The sequence below is a fragment of the Colletotrichum orchidophilum genome, assembly GCF_001831195.1.
Source record: "Colletotrichum orchidophilum strain IMI 309357 chromosome Unknown Scaffold_35.1, whole genome shotgun sequence".
Taxonomy (NCBI): domain Eukaryota; kingdom Fungi; phylum Ascomycota; class Sordariomycetes; order Glomerellales; family Glomerellaceae; genus Colletotrichum; species Colletotrichum orchidophilum.
Genome location: NW_019172991.1, coordinates 105,392 through 123,162, shown reverse-complemented (window position 1 = coordinate 123,162; position 17,771 = coordinate 105,392). Strand labels below are relative to the sequence as shown.

The following is a 17,771-nucleotide window of genomic DNA, read 5'->3' as shown; positions in this document are numbered from 1 at the left end:
TGTTTCGAGGTTGTGTACATGAGTTCAGGGAGCTTGAGATAACAAAGGGCGTAAGGCGTATCTGACACTCTTCCAGGCGGGCGCGGTGCCCCAGGCGGTGGGGCAGCCCGCAGCTACCCGCAGCTACCCATGCCTCCCCGCATTGTGCTAGGTACTGTTTGCCCGTAATTTTTAGGTAACTAGGGGTCTCTTACCACTGCGGGCGCTGGAAGCGTTCCCTTTTTAGCGCGGACAGAGGAACGGGTTGGAACTATAGTACTAACTAGTTGCTCCTGGTTTGCGGGGAGGGGAAGGGGGAAGCCGCCGGCCTATTGAGGACGGATTGCGCGGCGCCGATAGCGGAGGATCGGAGGGGTGGTGCCGATTCCGTGTGCAGACCCTCCGAACCCGCCTCGGGGAGCAGCACAGAGCACTTGACCGCCGGCTGATTTTGAACCTTACGGGATTTGGCGGGACCGATCGAAAGAAGCAACGGCCGGGTGTCAGTTCACAGACTGCGTGGATCGAACGTGACAAGAGTCATGGTGAACGAGCGTCCGTCCGGGAGACCGGCATTCGAGACTGACCAGTGGCTTTCTGAAGCGCACAGAAACCGGCCTTCCGTCGAGTCCAACACACCAGCTCGAATCCCAAACAGCGCAACGGCTCCCACGCATCACGGGCATATCGATGAAGTGTCACCGTTAGCTGCCTACGCCCACGTCCGAGACACCTGGCGGCCAGACGTACGCAATCGTCACGAACCCGGATGCGTGCCGTCGCCCGTGAACATCGAAGCCCTAAGGACATCCCCCGCCCATCCGTATGTATCCCTTACTGATGCGAGGACTCGCGTCCCAAGCCCCGCTGCCTCGCGTCCTGCGTGCCTGAATATTCTCAGAGCCGTAGTTGACTACCCCCTTCAGCTGCTATGAATCCTCAATCTTTGGGTTGCTGCGGAAGAGGGTCTCACAGATTCTGGCACCGAATCGACGGATCCTGGGCCAAGGTATGCGGAGCCCCAGCCACCCGTGTTCACCAGCCACGCCAATTTTCAACGCCACTCATCAGCCAACCAAAGCCCGTGAATCCGTCCCAACCTCCCCTCGTCTCAACTAATCAACTTTCTTTCCCGGGCAGCCAATCCGAGTTGGACGGACAACGAACAAGGAATACCATGTAGCGGCACCAGGGAACAACCGCCATTAATTGCTGTTCGTCCAATGCAGGCACTGCAAGGAAAACATCTCCATGTTGTTGTCCTTCATTTCGGCCACCCATCACCCATCACCCACCCCCCACACTCTCCTAGTAGTTCTAGGTAGGTAGGCGGCGCATGGGGTTATTTTGTTTGGGCTTTTCCAAGGCCCAAGGCCCGAAAAGACTTCTCGGAACCCAAGAAGAAAAAGGGCCCTGCGCGGCCCGATGACGCTACTGCAGCTGCCAGTGGCTGGGCACATGAAATGAATGGGAACATGCAGAACTCATATAACACCATGTGTCGCTGCCATCTATCACAGCCCGCCCGTGTGGTGTGCAAGTTTCCTTGTTCTTGCCGCCAGTCCTCTCCTCTCTCACGCTTGCGAAGTACTCCTGTCCCCGGTGTTGCTCAAGTGCGACGTGCCACGGACTTACACGGATCCTTGTCTGCGTCTTTCCCTGTGACGTCGCCAGCTCCCAACGGCCTTGGCTTAGGTCGCAGTGGGTTTTTCTTTTCTTGGTGGCTCGACTTGGAGAATCTCTTCATGTGAGAGACTGGGTTCACTCCTCTTCCTCTCTTGCTTCGACACTACCCTTTCGACCTCCCAGTCTTGTAGTACCTATCCTCTGCTAGCTCTCCGCGGTGGAACCATCATATCAAATTTACACGATGTTGTTCTCAAAAAGACTATTCGCCGGTCTGACGGCGTTGGCAACAACAGCATCAGCGCAGACATATTCATCGTGTAACCCCCTCCAACAAAGTAAGTCTCAATGCCGTCCCACCAAGGCCACCGATAAGCAAAGCAAGAAGAATTTCCCACGCTGACCCTGTCCGCTCTTTAGCAACATGTCCCGCTGACCCGGCGCTTGGCATGGCCATTCACGTCGACTTCACCCAGGGCGCTGTCAACTCCTTCGCCGCCTCCGGAAACCCGACATACGGCTCCGATGGCGTAACATTCACCGTCGCCGCCTCGGGACAGGCACCGCAGCTCATGTCCCTCTTCTATATCATGTTCGGCCGCGTCGAAATCACCCTCAAGGCCGCCACCGGCGCCGGCATTGTCAGCTCGTTGGTCCTGCAATCCGACACCCTCGACGAGATCGACTTGGAGTGGCTCGGCGCCGACCCGACAGAGGTGCAGTCAAACTACTTTGGCAAGGGCGACGTGACGACGTACAACCGCGGCCAGTTCCACCAGACGGGCAACAATCAGGATAAATTCATGACGTACGCCGTCGACTGGACCTCGGAGCGCATCGTCTTCTCCGTCGACGGCACCGTCGTGCGCACGCTCACGGAAGCCGAGGCCGACACGAATCAGTACCCGCAATCGCCGATGCAGGTGAAGTTCGGCTCCTGGTCCGGCGGAGACCCGGCCAATGCCCCGGGGACCATTGACTGGGCCCGCGGCCCGACGGACTTTAGCAAGGGGCCCTTCCACATGGTTGTCAAGGACGTCTCCATTACCGACTACTCTACCGGAAAAGAGTACAAGTACACCGACACCTCGGGCAACTGGGGCTCCATCCAGGCCGTCGACGGCCAGGTCAACGGCAACCTGGGCAAGGCGGGCCAGATCACCTACACGGCCAGCGCGGCCGCCGCGACGGGCTCGCCCGGGCCCACGGTGCCTAGGGGCGGCATCGGCGCCGACGAGTCGGCTTCCGCGACGCAGACGGGCTGGCCCTGGGTCGCCAGCGGGAGACCTACCGGTGGTTCTGTGCCGGACGGCTGGCGCATGAACTCTGAGGGCAAGATCATTCCCGACGGCGCCGGAAGCTCGGTGCGTCCTTCGTGCCTGGTCGTGCTAGTGTCCCTTGCTGTTGGTGTTGTCGCCTTGATGGGGCGGTGAGATTTATGATACCCCCACCTCGGAAGTTTTTTTCATGTATTTTAGTAATTTCTTTTTTCTCTTTGAAGAGAAGAGAGCGATGTCGATGGTTTACAAGATTTTCATGGACATATGCCACTACTGCCACCTTTTTAGTGGATGCGGATATGATATTGAAAAAACGGGTGGCTCACTTTGAAAAAGAGCCTTGCATCAGGCGGCGTTTTTGGGAGCATTAAGGGAAGCTATACAAACTGGATTGAAACACTGAGGGTACTTTGTTTTACATAGAATAGACGCAGCTTGCCATGCATGAAGAAGTAAGGAACATCAAGAGACCCCAAAGTATTCAACGATCAAAATGGTTTTTGCCAAGCGCCTTACTATAATAGATGTACTCACTTGGAGCAAGCCAATGAATTGTACACACTGAGTGGGTCGATGCTGCGAAGCTACTGAATTGTGATTGAAGCCTGATTTAGGCATAGGCGTTGTGGCAGAGTGGTCTAATGCGCAAGACTAGAAATCTTGTTCCTTCGGGAGCGTCTGTTCGAATCAGGCCAACGTCGATTACTTTTGCGTTTTCACTCTCCTGACGGTTTTGTCTGGTTTTATATATCTCCAATGGCCGCCTGTTCATCTCGAGCCCAGATGCTGGTTCTGTGTTGTATTGTACTACGTGAGTCGCTGAAATTTTTTGTCTTCGCACGGCGTAATAGTAAATTGAGGAAAAGACTCGAAACAGACTGGTTTCTTTCAGACGTTAACTACTGGCCTATTGACCTACATAAACTCCTATAACTCACCAAGGCAGGTCGTTCCGTTCTGCATCTTGGACATTGGGTCTGAGGAGCAAAGGAACTCCCCTACACTTTGTTCCCGTTAATAATGAACACAGGCAAACCCGACAACCTAATCCAAGGCAAGCCAGCTTGTTGAAGCTTGGCATCACACGCATAGGAAATTTCAGAGTTGCTGAATTTGCTGTTGTTTGAATTAACTAAGCTTGTCTAATCTGCTGTGACCTGTTTGTGGCTCTATGGCAAGAAAGCGCGACCGGCAGACGAGGGCCCCTGGGTCACCGTTTTCTAAGGAAGCTTCCATTTTATCTCTTGTGGTGGCAAATCTCCTCCCTGGCTGTATGCTTCGGCACTTCATCGTGCTCACGACCGCCGCTAATATATACCTTTTCTCCTTGCCGTCTTGAGTGCCCTCCGCCGCATACTGAATCGGGCCATCGCGCAGTGCGGTCCCTGACTAGTCGGACTTCTCGGGCCCGGAGTTGAATGCTGAAATGGAAATGCTTTTGGTACAAACAAACAAATACAATAAAAGCTTACGAGGTACGTTGGGTTGGTTCAGCAAAGAAACCAAAATCCTGAAAAGACTGAAATCAGAACTCCCAATCGTCATCCTCAACTGACTTGATAGCCCAGCTGAACTTCTCGCGCAGGGTCTTCGAGAAGAACTTCTCAATAGGAACATCGAACTTCTTGGCAAAGACGACCGTAAGGCGTGGATCAATGTAGTTCTGAAACACATTAGCTTTCAAATCATCCTAAAGATTGGGCGTGAAGCTTACGATCTTAGAGGTGCTCAAGGCAACCTCCTTGTTGCCATCGCGATCAGCGGCCTGAAGCTCCAAAGTCTTGACTCTGTCATCAATCTTCTTGGCCTGGTCGGCAAGCTTCTCAACCGTAGGGCCTCGGCCTTCTGGCTCAACCTTTTTGGACTTGTTCTCCTTCTTGAACTTGGCGGCAAGTTCATCCGCAGCCTTCAGGCGTTCCTTAAGCTCCTTGTCGGGGAATGGCTTCTCGCCATCGGCCAGGCGTTTCTCGTTATCCTTCTGGAATTTCTTCTCAATTTTCGTGCGCTGCTCTTCCACTAAGAACTTCTGGTGCTCTAGGATCCACTCGTCGGTCAACTCTTCGGGACGAGCGAAGTATTCGGCGCCCTTCTTCTTCTTCACCTTGTTGTCAATTTGAAGCATCATCTGCTTCGTGCGCCATTGCTGATACCGGAGGCCCTTGATGCGATCGCCGAGCTTCTCCATCTGCGCCTCGTGGGCAGCACCGACGGTGCGCTTGTGGTTGCAAAGAATGGCCACCTCACGGTTGCAGTCGTTGTAGAGCTTCACCTTCTCCGCAATCGTCAAATTCTTGTGGTCAACCAGCTTCTGAAGGAGAGTGGACATGGTGAAGGACGCGTTGTAGGTACGGAAAACCTTCGCTGTCAGGCCCGGCATGTAGTTCTTGAGGTGGTTGTTCAACTGTGTAGTGGTCAAGCGGTCAAAAATGTCGTCACCATCGGTCTTCGGCGACTTCTTGAAGAGCTTCAGGTTCTTGAAGACCTGCTTTTCGACAGTGACTTCGTCGTAGAATCGAATACTGTCCTTTCCGAGGAAGTCAAAGATGACGGTATTGGGCTCGCGCAAAGTGATATGTTCATACTTGAGGGAGCAGCAACCGACAGTCTCGGCTTCGTTCTCAGAGTCCTTCTCGTTACCAGCTCTGAGAGCAAACTTGTCGATCAAGTACACGGCCGTGGCTCTTTGTCGATCTGCCATAACCTCGCTTTTGAGATCCTTTGTGTAATCCCTGCGGATCTTGTCGATATGCTTCTTGAGCTCTCGTGCCTTCTCGAACTTCTTCATGTCGCTCTGGCCCTTGATGGCACTGGCAGCGCCAAGCATCACGTATTTGTAGGCACCATTGATATTCTCCTGCCACATCGCCAGCCAAGTGGCCTTGTTATCGTGAACAACCGCCTTCCACTTGTGGCCCTTGGGAGGTTCTGGAACCTTGGCGTCCTTGCCAATGTTGATTGTAATTTGCTCAGGATACACTCGTTTCTTGAGCTTTCCAGTCTTTGGGTGCTCGCCACGGCCGCGGAAAAGACTTGGAGGTTCAACACGGAAGTTGCCAACCTTTTCCTTGCGCCCGTCCCACTTGCAGTACATGAACGGAGCTTCCGTCTCATCCTTCTCAGCCTTGATTGCCTTTTTCTCAGCAGCTGTCCGGTTCTTTCTGATGGCGCTCTGTTGTTCGTAGTACTGGAAGATGGGCTCAAAGTCCATCTTGACAAAGTCCTTAATGTCGACCTTGCTGCCTTGCTTGTCGGTTGCTTGGCCTGACTCCTTGAGAACAGCCTTGAAATCGTCAAAGAAATTCTTTTGAAAGACGGGGTTGTCGACGTTGTGCTTGGAGTTCAGCATCGCCCCAAAGAAACCGGCAACTTCTTCGGCCTCGATAGGCAGGTTGACAGGCTTGCCGTCGTAGAGCAGTCTGACGTTCTTGGGGAGGGCCTGGTACTCGGGTGGGAACATGACGCCGTTATGCTCCAAGGTCTTCCACTTGACGCTGTCGTCCTCCTTCTTAGGGGCGTTCCACCACTCGTACTCTTCCTCTTCTTCGTCATCAGGAGCCTCGCTTTCCGCCTTAGCCTTCGCAGCTCCCTTTTTGGCTGGCGCAGCAGCAGCCTTGCCCTTTGCTGCTGTCGCCTTGGCTTGGGTGGCCTTCTTTGCTGTAGCCTTTCTCGCAATTGGCACGTCGGAATCCGATTCGGCCTTGACTCCATTTGACTTTCTAGCACCGTTCGAAAGGCGCTTCTTAGTTGCTGACTTGGCCAAAGGAACATCGTCGTCGGAAGACTCTTCTTTTTTCGCCTTCTTAGGGGTGGCCTTCCTTGCCTTGGCCTCGCTGGCACGAATGCTGCGAGCTTCCTTGGCAGCTGCCTTCTCAATGTCGGCCTTCTTCTGCGCGAGCCTGGCACCCAGTGGCTGATCATCATCGGAGGATTCGTCTGGCAAAGCGGTCTCTCTGTAGGAGGGAGGCAGGTTCTTGCCCCTCTTCGAAGTGAGGGGTTCGTCATCTGAATCCGTTTCTGGCGCCTTGGGTTTGGTCTTTTGTCGCTTGGCCTGGATTCGCCGTCAGCCTCGGACTCCGCCACCGTCTGCCTGCTATGAGTAACCTACCAGAGGAGCATCGTCGTCGCTGTCTTCGGTTTCGTCCTTGTAATTGACCTTGGGTAGAGAGGAACGAGACTTGCGCTTGCCGTTCGTCGATGGGCCATCGACGTCCATGGCATCGTTGTCTTCAACGGGTCCATTGCGGATTGACAACCCCGGCGGGGCCGCTCGTGCCTTCGAGGCGGTTCGGTCCATGGCGATGTCGTCGGCTTTCGATATCCTCGATGCAGAGACTGGCGGTGGTCAGGTTAGAAAGCTGTTAAGTTTTCCTCTGGTTTCGTAGGCAAAATCGGGATGCAGGAGGTACGCGACGAGTCAGGTGGGTTCGCTGGAGTGAGAAGAGGGAAAAAAGTGCCACGTTCGGCGTAAAGTGGCAGGCGCGAAGGGTAAAGCGTCCGAAAGCGCAAAAGTTTATGCTTCTTAGCGTACTTACTATGTCCGTTCGACCTCGCAAGAGGTGCATCGTCGTCTGAGCTACTCATGGTGAGGAAAGGTCTCGTTTCGCGACGTTTACGGACAGTTAAGTAAGAACTGAATCGCAAAGTCCAAAAACGGGGCTTGGTGGAGCAGAAAAAGTTGTTGTAGAAGCCGATCCGCGCGGAAGAATCGCGTAGATATAGAGGCAAGAGCCGAATGGTTTGAAAGGCCGCCACTTGCTGCGTTGAAGACGTAGGAAAGGGCACCCACGTCTCTGCGAATCGAAAGGGAAGACGAGGGTTTTTTTCCGAGGGATCGAGGGAACGAAAAGATGGCCGGGGGTGGGAAAGGCGTCGAAGACCTTCTAGCTGCGAGCGAAACTTAATGGGGCTGCCCCTAGGAGTCTAGGTAAGGTAAGCCCGGTAGGTAAGGTAGGTGGGTGGCAGGTACTGCCAGGACAGAGGAAGGCCAATGCCTGCGCCACAGCTCGAGTGCACGTGACCCAGCCACCGGCCGCCGGTCAAACTCAGTTAGCCGGGAAAACGGGGTGGATGGAGTCGGGTGTTAAGACTGCTAGCCGGGGAGGAAAATAACCTCGTTCCTACCAATCTCGCTATCCCGAAGCACCGTCCGACAGCCTCAATTGATCTCGAAAGCGGTCGTGGTCAATTGATCCCCACAAACGGCAGAGGCTTGATCTTCGTAATATCTCCAACTTCACAATGCTTTCCCGGGCGGCGAGACCAGCTCTGCGAGCTGCAGCTGCGGCTCCCTCGCGGTAAGTCGGAATCCACACCTTCCTGAGCTCGGAAAATCGGAGGAAAGGGACAACACTTCAGAGGAGTGTCGACGGTCGGCCATCAACGATTCAAAAGGACGGGACTTCGGGAGCATACTGGGAATGATATCAATTGAACAAGAGAGAGCGAGAGGGAGAGCTGTCATGCTGATTGTGCGGCGTTTCCAGAGTTACGGCCAGCGCGCCCACCAACGCTGCCAACTTCGCGACCCTCCGTGAAATCGAAGGCCGCCTCAAGTCCATTCGCAACATCGAGAAGATCACCAAGACGATGAAGATTGTCGCATCGACCAAGCTCAACCGCGCCCAGAAGGCTATGACCGACTCTCGCGTCTACGGCGCCACCTCCAATGAAGTCTTCGACTCCGCCGAGACCAAGCCCCTCGAGGGCGAGGGCAAGAGAGAGCTCATCATCATCTGCTCCTCCGACAAGGGTCTCTGCGGTGGTATTCACTCCGGTCTCTCCCGTACCATCCGCCGCGGGTTCGCCGAGAAGAACGCTACTGCCGACCTCGTCATCCTCGGTGAGAAGTGCAAGGCCCAGCTTCAGCGCACCAACGCCAAGGACATCCGCCTCTCCTTCGCCGGCGTCGGCAAGGACGTCCCCACCTTTTCTGATGCCTCTGCCATCGCCGACCAGATCGTCCAGCTCGCTGGCGACTACTCCTCCATCAAGATCCTCCACAACAAGTTCATCAACGCCACCAGCTACGAGCCTGTCACTATTGAGGCATTTTCCGAGGAGGCCATCACCCAGTCTCGTAAGCTTCCCGACACGAACAAGATATCGTACAAAATGAACTGACACTGGTTTCAAGCCAACTTCTCCGCCTTCGAGGTCGATGAGGAGCTCATCCCCAACCTTCGCGAGTACGCTCTTGCCAACTCCATCTACTGGGCTCTGGCCGAGGCTCACGCGTGCGAGATCTCTGCCCGTAGAAACGCCATGGACGTATGTTGTGACCCTCCTTGAGACAAACTTCTCCCCCAGGTACAGCATGAAATTGACTCGAATATGACAGAACGCCTCCAAGAACGCTGGTGAGATGATCAGCAAGTACCAGATTCTGTTCAACCGTACCCGTCAAGCCGTCATTACCGGAGAGCTGGTTGAGATTATCACTGGTGCCACTGCCTCCGAGGACATGTAAAGCGGGTTTGGAAAAGCGCGCATCAGATAGAGATGATTATTACCTCTCTTCCCTTTGTATCAAGCTACCAAGGGCGGCTAGTTGCCCTCAGTGTACCAAATCCTCGCGAACACATCCTGATCTAGAACATGGATGGGTCAATTTCATCTATTTAAACCTGAGATCTGAGAAGCGTACTTTGTGTCTGCTGCTGCTGACAATTGTTTGCAAATGCTGTGTGTATGCTTTTTCGAATGCTTTATGTACGCAGCTAAGGTAATTACTGAGAGGAACTTAAAAGGTCTATACCCTCAGTTCAACGAGAGAAATATATAATTTGTATGGGTATGCGTAACTCCTCTACGCCCCTTGAAAGAGGAACGAGAAGACAAGGACAAGGACAACGCCACAGCCCCCGAATGCACCCTGCCCGCCATGCACGCCCTTTATAAGACAAGAAACAGCCTACCCATCCACAGACACCCGAAAATGGAAAACACTCATTCCGCACCCGTGACCCGTAGAACACCGTCAAAACCCCGTATCGCTGCCGTCACTTTCGGCGTAGCTGACATGCTTGGTCCTGCGGTGCTTCTGCGCGCTGGTCTCCCGCTGGCGCGCCATACTAGCACTACTGCACCCCTCGTTCTGGAGAGGCACGTATGGATGTTCCCGATTATACGCCGCCATGGTCTCGACGTAATCCTTTTCCCACTGCGCCGACTTCTCCTCGTATTCCGCGACGGCCTCGGCGTATGCGGCCTTCTGCGCGACCGCCTGGTCCTCGAACGGCTTCCTCTCCTCTAGAGACGCGGCCCTCCACATCTTGGACGTCATGACGCGCACCTCGTTCGGCGCCGTCTTCTTTTTGCTGCCGGCGCGCTCTTCCTCGCACCTCTTGCGGGCGACCTCGAAAAAGGCCCTGCTATAGAGGAGGTAGGCGTTCGCGGCCAGCTTGGCGGGTCTGGCGGGCCGCTCACCGATCTTGGACTTTGTATGCTCCCAGGCGGACAGCTCGTAGGCTTCCAAGCGGACTTGTTCCGGGTCCTTGGGGCCTTGCATCTCCTTGCGCTTGTTGGACACGCTTCCTTTGGGTCGGACGAGGGGTGTTGGAATTTCCATCGGGCCGAGTACCGAGTCCAGGACCTCTGATGCCGCGCGTAGTCCTGATAAATAGGCTCCATGCACGGTGGCAGGATGGGTGCCGATTGTGTGCTCTCCGGCAAAGAAGAGGTTACCAATCGGGCGTGACATGGCGTCGTAATCGTCTGGGTGCATTTCTGGCCCGGCTGAAGAGTAGCTTCCTCTGGCGAACCTGTCCGAAGCCCAGCGGGTGACTACAGACTCAGCAGGATAAGGCACACCGGGCCCGAAGACGCTACGCAGGACCTCTGTCGCCTCGGCGACTAGATCTTCATTACTGCTGTGCTCCGTATCGAACCCAGCGTCGCCAGCCATCAGGGCTACCAGGCATGGCATACCTGTGGTCTGTGTGACGTTGAACCACTGAAATAAGCGTCCTCGTGAAGAACCGTAGTCATCTTGGTTCAAGCTGTGGCGATTCGGAGCGTCTCGCAGAACACCAAAAATGTGCCTTTGCGTATCCCAAAATGGGTGGTCATAAACGAGCACAAGTTTGTTGAGCACTCCGTATCCTATACGGGTGACTGCTTCCGTCTTCCACTCGGGCAAAGGCGGGTCGAACTCGACGTTGCCATGTTTCAAGACTCCCAGAGGTATCGTCGAGACGACGTAGTCTGCGTCGATCGACGTCCCATCTTCACACCGAATCAACGCACGCCCGTTGCCCTGTGGTTGGTATGTGATTTTCTGGACAGCAGATCTCGGGCGGACATCTAGAGGCGTGGGACAGTGCATGAGGCCTCTGGGAACGCTTTGGTAGCCGCCAACAATCATGGTGTGTTTGCCTTCCCACTCGTTGCCTGCGTCAATGTCCCAGCCACCTAGACTGAGGTTATGAAGATTTGTAGCGTTGCTATATTCCAGATTTGCAACGTGCCAGTTGATGAGACGATGATCTTGGGCAGTAAGGTCGACAATGTTGCGATATTGGAGGACGGCCTCGTCCATCACCGAACCGAGGGTCGTCGCTGGCAGAGCCACAGCTTCGCTCAGATCAATGTTGGCGTCGTTTGCCAAGCCGGCTTTCAACGCCCATCCCATTGTCTGGGCTTTTTCGGTAGCCTTGAGTACACCTGGTGTGCCAGGCTGAGTGTGAACGCGGCCAGTCAGCTTGTCTGACGACACTGGCACCAGATTTACTCTTTCAGGGACATTTTGTTGCGAGACGGGCGGTGCGTGTGGCAGAGCCGCCGTTGCTTCCTCAGCTTGGTTGATTGTCCGGTGGCCGTCACTCACGGCATCCCGCCCTTCGTCTATCAAGTCTCGGTTGCCTTCGATAAGCTTGGCGGGCTGTGATTTGAACTTGTATTCGCTGACGCGGTCCAAGCAGTCATTGTAAAGCCTCTCTACGAGCTGGTCCCTTACAAAATCCACCGGCTTGCCATTGGAATCGTAAATTGTCGTTTCCGATCGCAGGGCACGGTATGGGAGGCACAATTGCGCGCGCACGAGAACGTTCATCGGGTTGCCGCGGTCGAAGCCTGTGATAATCATCCCGCCCATTTCGGCGGTGAATCGCTCCCCGTCAAATTCGGGTAATGGTAACGTCGGTTTTGTCTTGAATTCCCTTGAGTAGACCCTTCCACCCACTCGCCCTCGTCCCTCGAGCACCACGATCTCAGGCACTGGTTCTCCGAGCGCCCGGAAACGATCCTCATACTGCCGTATTAAGCCGTCCAAGTGTCTGGCGCAACCTAAGCCGGACATACCGGCACCGACAATCACAATCCTCTTCCTGTTGAGTGGGGCTTCTGCCTCTAGGTCCTCTTCGGATCGACCGTTCGCCGCTGGAAATTCTACACAGCCAAAATTGATGTAGCCACGTCGTAATAGCCAGTCGTAACATATGCTTGCAGCGTCAAACCATCTGGCACCGGCACAACCGACCGCTTCATTCCTTGTCACTGCAACACGAGGGTTGTTGAACCATAGCCGGAGGATGCCATTTCTGATGTTTAGATACGTGGTGACTTGAACATGGCTGATATGCTGTCGCAGCATCTGATATTCTTCCTGGTGCAGGGCATAAGGATTTAGTCTCGAGGACTCGGCTGCTTCTATGCATTGCCTTGCATATTCAAAGCTTGAGAGATTCGAGGGTATTGACGACTTCGGTTTTACATCGAAGGACTGCTGCAATGCCTCGCGTATTGGAGGGGTCTCTGCCAATGGTATAGAGAGGTCCGTATGCCCGTCCAGGTCTACAGGGGTCGTTGCCTTACTAGACAGCGACGATGGCACCGATGAGAGCTCAGACTGGTCGTGATCAGACAAATTGGTCATCGGGGACTCGAAAGACTCGTGAGGGGTGTCGTGTGACTGGATGCGGAGGGTATCCAATGGAGCAGCCGCGTCTTCGGCCACAGGTGAACTGATCGATGGTCAGCTAAACCGATATTGAGTCTCCATACTTTTATTCGACAAAACCAGGGTGTCATTCTGAGATGCCGTAGGGTATCACCTACTCAGGTTCTGATGCTGGGCCGGAAGGATGCTCTGCCCCGTCCTGGCTCGAGTCATCCAGCTCCATATTTTCTGTCCAGACGACGATTTCTGGGGCAATTTCTGAAATTGCCTCTGATGAGATTCGGCTTGACGGTGTTGGTGTCGTCGAATCTGACAGATTTGAGGTGGATACCCGACTCAGCATCGCATTGGCCCTAGAAGGCGTGAAATCTGATATACGTGAGTTCCGATCCGGGAAATCCATCAACGATCCCTTCCCGAATACAGGTTCCTGCTTAACCCGAGACCTCGGACTGGTTCTCATATTTCAGTCGGTGAACCGATTTGGACTCGAGTATGAATGAATGGATGTATATGTTGGTGGAGGGTGATGGTCGGTGATGAAATCTGCTCAGCCTGAGTCCCGTCCAAGGTGTTATATGGCGGGTCTAGTCCCGAGTCGATAACATGTTACGATATCTCAGGTGAACCTGGATAGCCTCGCTTTGTAAGACTTGTCAGCTGATTTGAGTTCTTAGGCTCGCAGCAGTTGATATAAGACGATGCGAAGTACGAAGTATGAAGTACCTACCTTTGGACTGCGGAGACGCCACTGCCCCGGCTGCAGGGCACTGTCCCGGCTTCGGTGCTGGATTGAGCCGTCCCGATGTAGTTTAAGTAGCGGTATATCGAAAAAGCACCTGATGAGTCGCAAACAACTCAGTCTACTGTTTGAGACAATTATGTTGAGGAAGAAAACGTAATCCGTACATAAAGGGAAGTCGTCAGATACATGACCCGTTGAAATCGCTAGGTTCGGCATTGGACATGAGGAGCTCCAGCGTTCGAGACAAAAAAGGTGGGTCACGTGATGGACTTCCGCTCACTGGCAAGCCACACAGTGCTGTACGGGCTGACTGCAGGCCCGAGCCAAAACCGGCGAGACCAACTGCAGGAAGGCACTGACTCAGGGGGCCGGATTATCCTACCTGTTGGCAAGAGTATTCACAATGAAAACGATGCCTGCTCCTGAGGTAGTTCGAAATCAGCTCTCCGCGAGAAGCTCATTGTCTGTATGTACGTCACATTTTCAAATGCCGAATACGGCATTCCCTTCTTTCGCCTCTACCAATGCCCGTCTCCACTGCAGAGCCTGCGCCACGTCTCATGGAGTCGGGCTCGCAGGTTTAATGTTATCTCTTGCAAACGAATCCTTCTCGATTGCCGCATCCATCATTCGGTCTCCGCTAATGATTGACGTCGTGCATATGACGATGTTTCTCCGTGCTGCAGATGAAAATGATTAGTTCAGAATGCTTCATGAGAGGATTCCACTGAGGTCGAATACCTTCTTCCTGCTTTGCAATGAACCGTAGAGCAGCGATCTCGGTGAACGTTATGCCTCCGACGAAGACCACAAACACAGTCTGCTTCTCCGTGCCTCCCGACAGCAACGCTCGAGCTTTGACGGCCTTCTCCTCGCCCTTTTGTAACTCGTAAAATGTCTGCCCACGGACGTGCTTTACAGCTTCGTCGAACCCATGCCAACCTTGCGCTGCGGACGCTCCGGTCGCGCCACTAACGCCATTGCCTCTCGTGACCTGGAGCAGGTACTGCTTTTGAAGCACACACTGGATAAGGCGAATCGACAGTGGCGCATAACCACTATATACGTACGCGATGTCGTTTGGATCGTCTTCCTGAACTTCGTCGACGATGAGCCGCAGGAGCTTGCGGAGATATGTGTAGTTGGTCTTTGTCCCTGTGTTGTTGCCACCAGAGCCAGTCATCGGGATCATTTCTGCCAGTGGGGAAGAGCGTGACAAGAACAGTTGAAGCTTTTCGAGGTTATTCAGAGTGAGTATGTGCTGATAGCCGTAGCCCTCGAGGATAAGCCGTCGGAACTGGTCGAATTCCTTCGGTTTGATGCCGCCCGATATGCATGAGTAAATACAGAGCAGTCTCAGCACTTCTGGAAGCGGGGTATCTCGAGCAATCAGTTCTTCGATGGCTTCGAACTGTGAAGAAGGGTCCGCGCCTGCAGCTAGGTTTTGCTGGGCCTCCAAGAGACCTTTAAACTGGTCTGTCCGTGTGTACTTCATGACCTCCTCCGCCAAGCCTGTATGTATACGCAGACTTTGCTGCTCCGCTTGGTATCCGGGCAGCTTGCTGACAAAATCCTTGAGCTCGGCGATGGATTTGTGACTATTCCGTCCTTCGTAGTCCTTTTGTAGATTCTGAAGCCGGCGGGCAACTTTGTTAAGTAAGCTACCGACAATAGCAAAATTCGTATCGCGAAGTTGCTCGTACAACTTGTCGGAGGAATCGAGTTGGATTTTTCGTTTCCTAGCTTGTGCGCTGGTAGCTGAGGATTGAGAAGGTGCCCCGACAACAGTGGTATCAACCTCGGCTTGATTGTTCTGAATGCCGAATACCTCGTCGATGAGTCCCTCGTAGGTCAACTGAGTTAGCAAAGGAGTGACGAAGTCCACTTCGCGGTCGATTATTATGACACTTTCTGTAAGCGTGCTTGGCGTCAAGCCGCCTCGATTTGTTTCGTTCGCATCCTCGCCCGCAAGTATCTCTTGTCGCATTCTTGCCAGGAGCTCGGCAACCCGTTTGGCGTTGTCGCCTTTGCCGATGATTCGGGGAAACAAACCATGGTTCTGTTGGATCTCCATCAAGGCCTTGGCGAGCAGGAAGGATGGTGTAACGTCTTTTGAGAGATAGAGGTCGCGGAAAGATTCATCCAACTCGAGGGAAAGAAGGTCCTTCTCTAGTGGAAAGAAGTATAAAGGCAGTTCAGAGATGTTCACGTCGCCTAAGACGCCGGCTTCCTCGAGCAGCTTGTCGGAGACGAGTGTCCGTCGAGGCACCCAGAAGATGTGGAACTCGTGACCGGTTTGGCTCTCTCGCTGTAAACGCCGAATCTGTTCTAAGAGGTTGTTAGCACGAGGTGCAGCTCGCCCAGCAGTAAGCCTCTCTGCCTTGCCACGTCTTTCCTGGCAGACCAAAGATCAAGCTTGCGTGAGCCAAGCTCAAGAGGCTTCGTGGAATTTTGATGGGGGCTGAAAGGGACCGTGAGATTCGGTAGTGCAAGGCGCTGACCTGCTATGGCTTGTGCATGACGAGCGCACTCCCCGCGAGCTATGAAGATGACATTTCGCTGGCTAGTGTCGGCGTTCTTGTTCTCGAGGAAGAAGAACTTATCTACGCCGTATTCCTGGAGAGTTGCGACCTTGACGATTGTGCTGATTGGGCCTGCTAAGCTGCGCTCAAGAATGAGGTTCTTCTTTCCGCGAACCTGAATACACCAAGGTTAGCTCACGGAGGATAAGGTGCCAGCTCGAAATGCCTTACTTACAGCCTCGAGCAGGTAAAGGAGGTCCTTGCGCGCTTTATCCTTTATCTGGTCCGTATTGAAGCCAGCTCGAGGAGCCATTTTCAGCTATCCATGCAGTTGAAAAGAAGGTTTCGTGGAGCGGCAAAGCGACCGCTGCTGAGCGAGTGATGTGGTCGGGGTAAGGCAGATGGAAAAGGTGATGGAAAGCTGGGGTAGGTATCGAAGTGTCTGACGTCTGGAGCTGTCGGGTTGAGAGATTAGATTAGCTACAGCACGGGGCATCTCTCACAGAGAGCATCTGCGTCAGCGGGGCCAGGTTCACTAAGAAGTTAAGGACTTGGGTACGACGGTGCAGGTTCTCTTTCGGGGCGGGGGCCAGTCACTGTGTCAGGCCCGCTCTCAGCGCTACGTGCATCCATGGATGTCTCGAATGTTTCCAGCTTCTCAAGACATTGGTTCGCGATCGCTGGTCGCGAGGTTTTCTTCCACACTTGCATAAACGCTTTGGTATCCGGTCTACCTGCTAACATAACGGGAAGTAGAAGTAGCCTACCTAGCTTGGGGAAAAAAAAAAAAAACCTCGGTCCTCTCATCCTACCGACTATCAAGGGTGTCAAACACCGCTCTCTGGAGGATTTGCGATCCCGCTCGCCACACATATTGTGCAGATGATCTTTGCAATGTTTCGCTCCACGAAAGTTGAAAGAGCCAAAAACGGTGTTGGTCATCTTCTCCCCCTGGCAGAGCACCAACTCCTGAACACTCTGCTTGTCCTGGGATCCTTATCTGTATGCCCAAATCCTATTCAACGCCTTAAACAACCCTGCCGCGCAAGTATGTTCTGTTCTTCAAACGGTGTTATCGTGATAATAGAAGTCAATATCTCTCGGGCGCAAGCGGTTGCTCCGAACGAATTCGTCATCTCCCGCTGGCCGTTCGTTCTTTTCGTTGCCAGTTAACATGCTCTGTATACTCATGCAAACGCTCTCGACGTTCTGTACGGGACTCCAGCCTTGACTGCCGAGCAAATCGAGACAGATGATGCCATTGGAGTAGATATGAGGATGCATGGGAATCGGTCGCTCGGTTGTTTTGACAAAGGTGACCTCTGGGGGTTCTATGGAGTAGATCATCAGTTACTTGGGGGAGCTATTGAGTGGGCGGCGAGTATAGAGAGGCTTGCCTATGGGATATTGTTGTGAGAACTTGAATTTGAGTCTGTAAGCCTGGTCTTTGTACAGCGGGTTGTCGTCCAAGACTTTGATATCCATTATCCATTCTTCAAAGTTGTCGGCCGAAATGAGCTCGATACCGGGAGGCAAGCCAGAGTTGAGCTATATATGATGTGAAAGGTTAGGAAGAATCCCAAAACGAGCATGAGCGCGAGCGCGCGTTGCGCGACGAAGCGAATATGGTTCGATCACAGGACGAGAGTGAGAACTGGACGGAACGAACCTTGGACAACTCTTTAGCCAGCCGCTTGGAAGCAAAGCTAGAAGCCATTTCGACG

General features: G+C 53.7%; 8 protein-coding genes across 8 annotated transcripts; 2 read left to right on the top strand and 6 right to left on the bottom strand.

Moving 5' to 3' along the window:
• Positions 1-1,849: 1,849 nt before the first annotated feature.
• CORC01_05124 (glycosyl hydrolase family 16) lies at positions 1,850-3,038 on the top strand (the record flags this gene model as incomplete). Its single annotated transcript, XM_022616770.1, has 2 exons — positions 1,850-1,943; positions 2,026-3,038. The coding sequence occupies 2 exons, from the start codon at positions 1,850-1,852 to the stop codon at positions 3,036-3,038; spliced, it is 1,107 nt and encodes a 368-aa protein (XP_022476694.1).
• Positions 3,039-4,410: 1,372 nt separating this feature from the next.
• CORC01_05123 (eukaryotic DNA topoisomerase I) lies at positions 4,411-7,673 on the bottom strand (the record flags this gene model as incomplete). Its single annotated transcript, XM_022616769.1, has 4 exons — positions 4,411-4,548; positions 4,600-6,933; positions 6,991-7,217; positions 7,418-7,673. Coding segments are annotated over 4 exons (2,955 nt in total), but the record flags the coding sequence as incomplete, so codon positions are not given.
• Positions 7,674-8,123: 450 nt separating this feature from the next.
• On the top strand, positions 8,124-9,351 carry CORC01_05122 (ATP synthase F1; the record flags this gene model as incomplete). The annotated part of the gene is made up of 4 exons (XM_022616768.1): positions 8,124-8,179; positions 8,369-8,961; positions 9,019-9,152; positions 9,223-9,351. 4 exons carry the CDS (start codon positions 8,124-8,126, stop codon positions 9,349-9,351), a joined length of 912 nt encoding a protein of 303 aa, XP_022476692.1.
• Positions 9,352-9,861: 510 nt separating this feature from the next.
• CORC01_05121 (flavin containing amine oxidoreductase) lies at positions 9,862-13,243 on the bottom strand (the record flags this gene model as incomplete). The annotated part of the gene is made up of 2 exons (XM_022616767.1): positions 9,862-12,844; positions 12,939-13,243. 2 exons carry the CDS (start codon positions 13,241-13,243, stop codon positions 9,862-9,864), a joined length of 3,288 nt encoding a protein of 1,095 aa, XP_022476691.1.
• Positions 13,244-13,367: 124 nt separating this feature from the next.
• On the bottom strand, positions 13,368-13,741 carry CORC01_05120 (uncharacterized protein; the record flags this gene model as incomplete). Its single annotated transcript, XM_022616766.1, has 3 exons — positions 13,368-13,422; positions 13,511-13,619; positions 13,690-13,741. 3 exons carry the CDS (start codon positions 13,739-13,741, stop codon positions 13,368-13,370), a joined length of 216 nt encoding a protein of 71 aa, XP_022476690.1.
• A 342-nt stretch (positions 13,742-14,083) lies between these two features.
• CORC01_05119 (Sec1 family protein) lies at positions 14,084-16,360 on the bottom strand (the record flags this gene model as incomplete). Its single annotated transcript, XM_022616765.1, has 4 exons — positions 14,084-14,205; positions 14,267-15,853; positions 16,027-16,222; positions 16,283-16,360. The coding sequence occupies 4 exons, from the start codon at positions 16,358-16,360 to the stop codon at positions 14,084-14,086; spliced, it is 1,983 nt and encodes a 660-aa protein (XP_022476689.1).
• A 749-nt stretch (positions 16,361-17,109) lies between these two features.
• Positions 17,110-17,331, bottom strand: CORC01_05118 (ubiquitin-conjugating enzyme; the record flags this gene model as incomplete). The annotated part of the gene is made up of 1 exon (XM_022616764.1): positions 17,110-17,331. One exon carries the CDS (start codon positions 17,329-17,331, stop codon positions 17,110-17,112), a length of 222 nt encoding a protein of 73 aa, XP_022476688.1.
• Positions 17,332-17,397: 66 nt separating this feature from the next.
• CORC01_05117 (ubiquitin-conjugating enzyme) lies at positions 17,398-17,764 on the bottom strand (the record flags this gene model as incomplete). Its single annotated transcript, XM_022616763.1, has 2 exons — positions 17,398-17,595; positions 17,717-17,764. 2 exons carry the CDS (start codon positions 17,762-17,764, stop codon positions 17,398-17,400), a joined length of 246 nt encoding a protein of 81 aa, XP_022476687.1.
• Positions 17,765-17,771: the final 7 nt, after the last annotated feature.